Here is an 11,402-nt window from a genome sequence, read left to right on the forward strand (position 1 = left end):
ACAAAAAAGCAACTGCCAGTTGCTGCAGTCTCATTAGATTTCTCACGAACCTGTCCCTTTTCTTACGAGCTATGTGTTTATCGTTTGAAGAAGCGCTGTAAACCTGGCGGTGTTAAAGCTGAATGAGCAGGGCCTGCTGGACAAGCTGAAAAATAAATGGTGGTACGACAAGGGAGAGTGCGGCAGCGGGGGAGGGGACTCGAAGGTCAGCCTCAATCTCACCCAAACAACCATTTCCTAGCTACGAGTAATCGGCAAGGCTGTGACCTATGACCTCCGGCAACAGTACCGTGACCCTCAGGGGTGAACACGAGCAAACTGAGCCTAATGACCCAAGGACATTAGCACCACTGCGACGGCTGCAGTTACTGCCAGCGCTGCTAATGTAACGGGGTTTTTTGGAGCTTACGTAATAAGGCAAACTGTGATCATGATGTGACCCTTTACTTGGCTAATGGAGGAAAGGAAGCAGAGGAGGAGAGGAATAAAGGCTCGAGTGGGTGGATGTGTGGAGCGAGGTCAGGGTCACCAGGAGCGCAGCTTATTAGGACGCTTAGGTTATTGCGAAGCCGCCTCACAGGTTTGTTTGTGTGGTGAAACAAACAGCTTGTTCCAGGTAGAAGAGACTAGGCCCTCTCTGGCTCTTCTCTGATCTGTAATATCAGATCATCAGAAAATGTACTGTTTGTGTCTGCCAGAGTTCCAGGATTTAATGGGCTATCAAGAGGGAGAAAAAAAAGATATACGAGGATCTAATAGACAGTGCTAACAAGACCAAAACTGCTCTGGAAAATAGGTTCTTGTACTTTTCTAAAGCACATAGGATTGCCTGAGCCTATTTGATGTTTATTATTATGTTTAAGGTATAGTTCACCCAAATGTGAAGTTCTGTCATCATTTACTGTACTCATGTCGTTCCAAACCAGTGAACTTTTATTCTTCGGTGAAACAAAAATATTTTGTCCATACAATGGTAGGGCCCTATAATTTCCGTGATGTGGAAAACGCAGACATAATTGCAAAATCTAGTCATAAAAATATAATTTACTGTATAACGCGGAATGTCATGGAATTAGCCACATTTTTGGATGAATAAATCAAAAGTAGGTCGATACAATTAAATCAAAACACGATATGGATTAGTGTCTTTGAATTTTAAGCTGCAAAAATACTATTTAAATATGAATCCTGCATGTTCTGTGTGTCTCTGTGTGAATGAATGGCGCAGAAACGCGGTTTTGTTTACCTCTGCCGCCTCAATATATGAGTACATGAACACATGGACATAATCTGTAGAGCTGCTGTGTGAGTCACTTAAAGAGCATTTTGCCACTTCTTTTGAAAAAAAAAAAAAACTATCATCATATATCATATACAAACAGAAACTTAAAGGTCTTCACAGCAACCCGTCAAAATAAAAGTTCAGTTTAACTTGAAATTAATTAATGTAATGATAGTACTGCTACTATTAATACAATTTTTATTACAAAACATTATTCTTTAAGGAATATTTACCAGAAAAATTTACAATAATTTATTTACTAGAAAAATGTAAATACACAACACAGTATTTTTTTTTTTTTTTTTTTCGGTAAAAAAAGTTAATTTTGTAGCTGTAGTTCAGCATAGTTGTCACTTACATGTTTACATTGTAGTTTACGATACCATCTAGAAGTTTGGAAATGCCCTAGGTGAAGTGGGGTTTTGGACAATATCGGCATAAATATTTATCATTTTTTCTGTCTAAATGCATTCAGGAAACTTACAGTTATCATTGAAGACCAGCAATAATGAAGTTGTTCTTGATTACATATTAATAGCATTATATGAACACCATAGTCAGCTGTGGTGCCTAATTACTTGATTAAATTTAACTTGATTAATTGTTTCTATTTCGAAGAGTAATAAATCAGCACACCTTCATAGATGATTGATTGTCAATTAGGTTAGTACACAACATACCAATTAGAATACAGTTTTGAGATGAAAAAAAAAAAAGGTATTTTATGTGTTCTGAAATCATATTTTTAGTTTATGATTTTATGTTTTTTAAAGTTTGTGTTGTCCCTTGTGAATTCTTCACAAATGCCAAGGATTTTTGAGCCTATTGCGTTTCCAAACATTTGGAGGGCATGTTGAGTGATTATTGTTTGTGATATTGAACAAATTGTTGGTAATGGCAAAAGAGAAATGTGAAGACTTGGGTATCTTTACATGTCCAATGAAACAGCCAGATGACTTTTTTTTTTGAAAAGACACTTTGGCCAACTTCCTGCCACAAGTATGCAAATCCCTTTGGAGCCGCCAGCTTTCTCAGATTATTCCCTGAATTGGCGTGTAACCCATGGAAAAGCCCGTAGCTCCCTTGTTGGTGGAATTAAAGAAAAATATAAGCCTGCTGGGGCCAGACAGTCCTGAAGGGACAAAACATCACAGGAAAACGTGAGAATTCTAATTAAGCACTCCTAGAAATCAAAGGTGGAGAAAGATCTGGTGCCGTATTGTAGACTCACAAAACACACCACATTCATCTGCATACGAATGCACAGACAACCACAAACAAGCACAAATCCATTATACTTGCGCACACTTTTCAATGAATTTATGGACACTTTTCTTTAGCCCCTGTGCCTGCAGAATGATCACCCTGTGTTCAGCCTATCATGAGGGCAAGGCAGCCCCACTCAGTCCTGATTGGTCTTCAAAAGCAAGTTCACTGCAGTAATTGGCTGTTGCTCATGAGTGGCTCCTGAGATCTAAACTCTTGAGACCAAAATGGCTGCCTAGTCTGTGCATTGATAAGTTGAGCATGCTGGGTGGAGGGTGTCTAGTCTGTTATGACATCACAACTGCATGTTTCTCATTTATTGACCTGAGTCTGATCCGAAATGCATGACTGGAGTAATTCAGCAAACCCAGCCAGTATACCATACTATTAATGTATAGCGAAATCTAAAAAAATAAACTGCAGTATGCTGGAAATTCACAGAACATCTCAACTCTTCACATAGCAAACATATCAGTATCAGGGCCTCTTTTTTTTATGCATGCATGGATTACTGATAGATCCAATTGTATTTAGCTGTTGGTGATTTGAGTTCTGAGTCAATTCAACAGGTCTGTACACTCATAAACAGTATTCGATTATAGCAGCCATGTCCACTTCATTTTAACTAGAACACACTGTTGTTGTTGAAGTATTAGCAATGTTAATAATGATTTAGAATTTTGATTTAAATGTCAAATTTGAATGAAAATTGGAGAAACCAAATTTATAAAGTGCTGTTGCTTGAGTAGAGTTAGAGAATATCACTTATAGATACACATAAATACAAGCTGAATGTACTCATGCAATAGGTCCATGTGTCAATAAACAGATCTCATTGTTTCAAGCTGTTATTCGTCAGGTATCAAACCATTCGATGTCTGAAGCTGGCTTTCGTTACGGTGGTAAGTATGGCATATTTGCTTTGCTGGATTGCGACTCTCATCATTTAGCAGAAGGAAAATAAACTGAGTTTCCCAGCAGTCCTGCTGATGACATACTAACATCTTACAAAACGAAATGCCCAGAAGGAATCGTAACATCGTCGAGTAATACTGTTTCCGTAATTTTGTCTGCTACCCTGGAAACAAATGATTTGTGGGGAACAAAATTTGAAAAGGGTGCATTAAGCAAATATCTACAAATCCCCCTCTAACACTAATATTTTGTTTATTATTTACGTGCTGACTTTCATAAGGGCTAGGCGTTTTCGTTTGTAAGATGTTTGGCTTCAGCCCTCACCCACCACAGACTGGTTCCCCTTCTGACTGCTGGGTCCTGTTTGTCTGTTAGTCAAGTAAGGGTTTTTTCTCCCGATGGGTCCGGCTTGCTGAATACTGGGTTAGAAAAGCTGCATTCACACCACAATTACAATAACCAAACTCATCTGCCCAATGCTCTTTGTAATTATGCTCTGTTTGGCTGTGTTGGTTACTCTCTCTGCCTCTGTTGGAACAGTGAGTGCCGATTACTCAAAGCGATAACAGTAGGTAGCACTGCCAGGTCAAAGGTCGAAGGTAACACTGAGGCTAGCCCTGCCTGCATTCCCTCTCTCTCTCTCCATCTCTCCCTCTCTTATTCTCTCGCTGTCTACGATATCAACAGCACAAGGCCAAGTGTCCTACAGTATCGCTTTGGTTAACAGATATTCGGTAGGTTTAAGTTTTAATAACATAAAATAACATAATGGTGCCATGTTATTTATGTTATTTCCCCTCGTGAAGAACTCCTGTAAACCTTGCAGTGTTGAAACTCAGTGAACAAGGCATCTTAGACAAGCTGAAAAACAAGTGGTGGTACGATAAGGGTGAATGTGGGACCAAAGACTCTGGGAGTAAGGTTAGTCTGCTCACTCATCTACTTCTAACAAACAAACATATTCATATTCAACAAATATCGTAACGAGTCCCGGCGTCACTTACCGGTTTTAATGGATTTAGTGGATTTGGCTCCAGCTGGATTCACGTCATTGTGAAATCATCTTTACATACTGTATGCAGTTTTTTTTTTTTTTTTTTTTTACATCATGTAGGACAAAATCAAAACCTTTATCAATATCGAAGCAACACAATAGACCCCCCACACACACACACACAAGAATTTATTCACCCCACAATGATTCATTATTTTAATGATGTAGTAATTAAGTGTTACATAACAGTATCTTGTAGTAAGCATTCATAACAATTAAGTATTTCATTAGATTCTTTCTCTTCTGCTGCTGTGACATGGCCTCGTTTTCAATATTGTTGTTGTTTACCGATTTGTGCATAAATCGTCTCTAGGCCACATTCATTGACATTAATCATCAGAATGAAAATTTAAAAGAAGCACAGTCATTTACAAAGTATTTCTAATTGATGCATTGTGTAATGCTAATATAGGGAGAAAGTAGGAGTCTGAATGCGTTATATTATTTGAAGATGGATAAAATATGCTTAAGTCACCTGGGACATATCCTTGGTAATTTTAGTTTAATTCCTGACCGAGTTGATGAAACTGCACAGCGCCCCCTGATGAAGGACTGTTTTCCCTTATTATCCATTGGCATCAGTTTAATAGAGACCACGTGCAGGAAAGTGTGTTTGCCTGGAGACTCTAGTTAATGAGCATAAAATGCAATTGTTTTATTACAATTCTCTGTGTAATCCAGTCTGATAAGAAAGTTAATTAACTCTGAAAACATGTCCCTTAAGCATATGCACAGCGGAGGCTATACCATTGACTATATGAGCCTGTAACCATGGTAACCGTATTCAAAAACAGGTCTCAGGCTTTGCATTCAAAACACTAATGCTACACTCCCATTCCTCTGTTGCTATGCTGCCCTTTCGCAGGCTTTTAGTGAAGACAGACCGTGTTTGTGTGTGTCAGAGTGTCAGGCTGGTGGTCACAGCAGCAGAACCCAGTCCTGTTGAGGCTTGTCTGTGTTTTGAGGTGTGGCGTTGGTCGCATGCAGGTGTCTGTTAATGAGTTTTGAAGGCTGTGAAGCTTGCAGAAGTAGTTCAGAGAGGGGAATTGCCATAGTAACATCAATATTCTTCCCCCTCCTTCTCCTCTTCCTCACTTCCTCTGTTAAGATGGCAGACCGAAGAAGCCAGAGGATCCGACTGTAGCTCTCTGATGGCAGCTTATTTGTCATGTTTCTGTACTGACCCAACTTCACCTCTAGAGGGGGCGAGAGGCTCAGAGCTGGCTCTGTGTGTGTGTGTGTGTGTGTGTGTGTGTGTGTGTATATATGTGTGTGTTCTGTGTGAGGGCAGTGTTTCACTGTCTCTTTTTCCAATAGAGCGAAGAAGGTATGAAAGGAGAGAGGGAATAATTTCTTCCTCTCTTGAGCTGCCTGAGCTTTTAATACATTAACCTTTGACCTCTGGGCACATCTCATATTGATTTGATGCCCTTTTGAATACACCCCTCAAGTACCTCTTTTTATTTAGCTCATCTTCTTTCCCTCCAAGCAAATTGCGTGCAGTATGTGTGTAATAGGGCTTGCACGGCTTCTCATTTTTACTACATGGAAAGTGGTCGACTAGTCAGTGGATCAGTGTTTACTGTATTCTTATGACTCAACAACAGCAGTCTTTGCTGTCTCTGGCAAGTCTAATTATGCATTAATGGAGAGTTTCAGAGTGCACAGAAAGTCCACTCGGCTGAATCAGGTGAGAAATTGCCATTTCCAGATTCATTCTACAAAAAAGCAGTCATGTCTCAATCGCTTATGGTTTCTGTCAGCCTTTGAGCTCCACTTAATTTAAGTTTTAACTTAGTTTCAGAGCAGTTTGCTATAACTTTGGATCAATTTGGCTTGAAAGTAAATGAATCTCAGAATTCTGCAGCACTTATAACATGCTTTCTGAAAGTGAACTACTCTGTGTTGATTTGAATAATTTCCAGTATATTTGAGCATACACTTAAAAATAAAAGGCCAAAAAGGGGGACTTCACAACAATGCAATGGAAGAGTCATTCTGGTCTGGTGCGACATTACCGTCGGATCCAATATAGCTGGCACTGCGTCGTCTTTTATTTTCAATCTCTCTGAAAATCCTGCGTCAAATTGGGCTTTGTTTGTAAACGAATCCACAGTAAAATGAAGTGAACAAAGGACCAAATTCTTACTGACGCGGTCTGGAGCTTCATTAAAAATAAAGGTCATCCACTCTTTTCTAACGTTGGGATCAGAAGGAAGGCAATGCAAAGACTGTTTCCACAACTTGGCACTGCACAGCATCTTGTTGTCTTTAGAGCCATCTTTTATCGTTTAGTTTCTGTGTAAACCTGCGTTTGCCATTCTCGTTATTTATACTGCATGTGCCAATTGGTGGGCAGGGCTAAACTGGCAGCGATGTAGAAACAGGCGTTGATCATCTTCATCTGAGGTGGTGTTTAGCCACACTATTATGTCATAAAGTGATACATTCCACAAGCTGTCATTTTGGCAGACTGGTTTCAATATAAGCTGTTTTTAGACTAACGAGAAAGTTAGTTAATTAATTTGAGCATTTTTTGCCATTATAGCTTATTATACAAAGCTAACAGCATGTACCTAGCACAACTGAAGCCATTTGAACCATGACTAGTCGACACAGACCCAGTGAGTTGACTTGTCGTGCAACCCCTGGTGTGCAAAGAGCGAAAGTGATGATACGTTGCTGTGTGTGTGAGTGTGAATGAGTGCATGCTGGTAATGCATGTTTAATTTGTTAATTATTATATAGTAGTTTGGTTTGAATCCAAGTACACTACTTCTGTACTAACTGTGTCTCCCCCCTGCAGGATAAGACCAGTGCGCTGAGTCTCAGTAACGTGGCTGGTGTGTTCTATATCCTGGTGGGGGGTCTGGGTCTGGCCATGACTGTGGCTCTGGTGGAGTTCTGCTATAAGTCGCACCAGGAGACCAAACGCCTCAAACTTGCCAAAAATGCCCAGAACTTCAAACCAGCTCCTCCATCCACCGCACAGAGTTTCACCACATACAGAGAGGGCTATAACGTCTACGGAACAGAGAGCGTCAAAATATAATGGTTCGTTTTCTGTGTGTTTTTGAATGTTTGTTAGTAATACCATTTCTTAAGCAAAAGGTATTAATGATGGGAGATCTACTTCTGATGAGATCATGAGTTGGTGTTCAGTTCTGAGGTAAGTGAAGTTTCTCACTGTGTTAAAGCTGCTGTTTTTTTTTTGTTTTTTTTTTAGAATAACACTTATAAACTGTCCCTGCTATTTGACAGATATCACTAAAAGAGTTGTTCTGAGAAATCACACTTGTCTCTACCTACCCCCTAGGCTTTGTAAACATAAAAGAAACAAGAATGTGAGTGTGGGCCAGTCATGTTAGCCAGACAGCAGAGTTGGGAAGTGTTGCTTTTTAAAATGACAAATTACACTACCATTCAAAAGTTTGAGGTTGGCAAGATTTTTTAAAAGAAGTCTCTTATACACGCCATGGATGCTTTTATTTGATCGGAAATATTCAAAACAGTGATATATTTTGAAATAAATTTAAAATAACCGTTTTCTATTTTAACATGTTTTAGATGTAATTTACTCCTGTGATTGCAAAGCTGAATTTTCAGCAGCCATTACTCCAGTCATTTCTGATTATCAGTGTTGAAAACGGTTGTTCTGCTTATTATTTTTGTGAACACCATGATATTTTTTCAGGATTCTTTTATGAATAGAAAGTTCAAAGGAACAGGATGTATTTGGAATAGAATTTTTTGTACTGACCTTAAACTTAAGAATGATAGTGTATGTAAAATAAATACTCACTTGCTTACTTTACTCCCTTTAAAAGAGTAACAATATACAACATAAATAACTAGACAGTAAGTAGCGACTATATAATATGAGCTATTTGTAACCAGTAAGAAAATCATAAAACTTCAGGGCACCTGTCAAAATGTCAGGGATAGAGGTGGTCTCTAATTCAACATTTTAAGATGCGGTCACATTTACCGTTTGTTCTGCAAATTTTCAATAGGAATCCATGCAATCAGGAATGTCGCTTAAGGATGAAATGATTCCTCATGCAGACTCTGCATCTACTTTAAGTTGGTCAAGTGAAATTGCTTGAAAGCTGCTTGAAAGTTATTTCCCTGTGACCTGTGTCATACATCACTACACTATTGACAGCAAACAATGGTTGCAGAAATTGGGCTAATTTGACCACGCTTTTAGTTGGGTGGAATTTACAGCAGCTTTAAATTGTTTACCATGAATCAGGGACTCCATCTCTTCAGACTTTCTACATTCAGATCAGCACTTTGTTGATTTGCCTTTTGTCTGAGTGAATTGTTCTGTTATTGTCAAAAGAGCATTTTTGTCTGCAAGTCTCAAATAGGTCGGGCTGCTCTCTTTTCTTATCCTCAGATTGGAAGCCTGTCCCTTGCTGATCATGTGGTATGTGGCATGGGATAGACTCTCCTTCTCTTTGAGTCGACTGCGATTCCCTTTAGAAAGCGGACAAGCACCCAACCAAAACTCATCTCACCTGAACACTTGTCTTCTCGGCTCTGACCACAACCTGAACCAATAATCACGCGACAGACTATCGGATGGACCAAACAGCCAGCCAGCCGCCCGACCGCCCTCTCTCAGTGCCTTACTGAACCAGTGGCAAAACATCAAATCATGCAGACCATCTCACCAAAGTCCTGGAGATGTCCTGCTGGGTGCTGGGTCTAAAACCATATTTCAACTTATTCTTATTTTGAGAGGGAAAGACGGAAAAAGGAGGGAGAGAGAGATAGATAGATAGATAGACTCAGCGATAAGAGGTTTGATTTGGTTGATCTCATGATCAGTGCTGACAGTGTTTAATGAGTGACAGTCAGCTTGTCTCCATGACAACTCACGCTCGAAGAAGTGTCTGCAGACAAACATTTTATGCAAATTGTATGACATTTTTGAAGGATTCTGCTTATTCATTTAAAGTTTGTGCTGTGATTCTGTGTCCTCATCAACATAATTGTTATGAATAATGTAAATAATAATTTCAGATACTTTATGACATCAGAGAAATAATGTCAACATTGGTTCCCTTTCACAATTTGCATTTTATTTAGAGTTCTGATCATAGCGTATTTACTGTAGTGGGAGTGAATTCAGGCTGTACGTGTGTGTGTGTGTGTGTGTGTGAGAGAGAGAGAGAGAGAAAGAATATTTCTCTCTGTTCTGTACTATAAACCCTAAGATTCTGAATTTATTTGCCAGAATACTTTATTATTAAATATAGGAAATAAATAGTGACAGCACATTCATATAACATCAGCAGCAGCAGCAACAACAAAAATATAATCAGTTTTCTGTTTAGATCAGTTATTTTTAAGGTCAGGCTTAGGAAACAACAAAATGTTTAATAGTTTATAATTACATTTTTGTTTTAAAATACTTTAATAAACTGATGGGAAAAAAAGAGAAAACATCTTTGATTTTATAAAAGCAGATAAAGTCTGTTTAAATTCTTAACTTTTGTTTAGATGGTAAAATGCCTACTTATTTTGAAGATTTTCTAAAAAACTGACTTCTGTTTGATTTCTAAGTGAACTTGCATGTACAGTAAGGATGAAAACAGCCTTTACTTCAATAAAGCCTCCTCTTCTCATGCCCCAGCTTCTGCTCCCCTCTCCTCCTCCTCCGTCCCCTGTTAATAAAAAAAAAGAATAGAAAATTATGAAATCCTGAGGAAAACAATAATCTGTCCCTTTGCATGACTGCATCCAACTCTTAAACATTTAAGTATATTTTGTAAATAAAGACAGATTTAAGACAAATTTCTACTGACTAATGTGTCATTTCAGCTGTGAATTTGTACTCAAGTATATGTGTTTTCATTTCAAACATTCTCATTTGTCATTGATGCTTACATTTTTTTCAGGGAATTTCAGTGTAGGATTGCCTTACTTATAGTTGTCTGTACAGATTGGGTTGGTAGAAGGTATTTTAACGTTGAAGAACACCTTAAGTCATTTTAATTTTGTCGTCTTTTATCACGTCTGACAGCTACACAGCTGGAGCTCTGCACATCTGACTGACATGTTCCACTAAACTACCAAAAGACCATGAGATCATGTCAAAAGCTCTGAATGAAGAGATGATCATATTTATAATAACTCTCTTACAAATAATCCTCATCACAAATGCAATACAAGCCACCTGCTGAGCAAATAAGCGCCTGCTGTGCATGTAAATGTAGTACATGCAGCACAGCAGAAGCTGACAGTTATACAGGTTTGCGTAGAAAGAGATTAATGGTAAAGTGCTTCACTGCAACTGTTTATGAAGCTTCATAACCGATGTAGTGCTGCTTGATTCCTCTGAAGGCTTATCATTAGTGTTGCTGGTCACCAGAGGGTTGCTGTTTCGATCCACAGAATCATCATTGGTCCCTTGAGACCTTCAGAAGGACTGTGTCTGTATAGTAGGCTACTTGTAGATAAAAGCGCCTGCTAAATGACTACTTCTTAACATTTGAGCAAGTATAGATTATAGGGTGTTTGTTTGGACTGTATAAAAACAGCACAAACGCAAACGTTAAAGGACAGTCCAGTGTCTGGCTCGCTGCTCATTGCAGCAGTTATGCAAACTGGCCATACGATTTTTATTCAGATAATAAATGGTGATGCACCCGCCACACCCCTCCAATGCCATAACGCGCTCATTTCCCCATGACTCAGTGGTGTTTTAATTTATACGCTGCCTGTCTGGTTTGGATGAGACGAGCTTTTGCTGTCTATATCCGCCTTGTTTACTTATTTATTTATTTTGTTTTGCTGCCGGTTTGTAAGCTCGCTCTTGTCCCTCCGGTTGCCTGGCAACGCGCGTGGCAGTGGGCGCTCCTGACCTTGCGTCCG

The 11,402-nt window shown here is 39.0% G+C and overlaps 1 protein-coding gene across 10 annotated transcripts in view; it reads left to right on the plus strand.

Moving 5' to 3' along the window:
* gria3a (glutamate receptor, ionotropic, AMPA 3a) overlaps positions 1–10,312 on the plus strand; it is a 51,207-nt gene extending 40,895 nt beyond the window's left edge. For 5 of the 10 annotated variants that reach the window (XM_058777338.1, XM_058777337.1, XM_058777335.1 and 2 more), the window contains 3 exons: positions 4,270–4,384; positions 7,324–7,571; positions 8,920–10,312. In XM_058777338.1, coding sequence (XP_058633321.1) covers positions 4,270–4,384; positions 7,324–7,569 — 361 coding nt within the window. In that variant the 3' untranslated portion in view covers positions 7,570–7,571; positions 8,920–10,312. Of the gene's footprint in view, positions 1–90; positions 206–4,269; positions 4,385–7,323; positions 7,572–8,919 lie in introns of those variants that run through there. The other 5 variants (XM_058777342.1, XM_058777336.1, XM_058777343.1 and 2 more) reach the window with 4 other exon arrangements.
* Positions 10,313–11,402: the final 1,090 nt, after the last annotated feature.

This window comes from Onychostoma macrolepis, chromosome 05 (assembly GCF_012432095.1).
Source record: "Onychostoma macrolepis isolate SWU-2019 chromosome 05, ASM1243209v1, whole genome shotgun sequence".
Classification (NCBI taxonomy): Eukaryota; Metazoa; Chordata; class Actinopteri; order Cypriniformes; family Cyprinidae; genus Onychostoma; species Onychostoma macrolepis.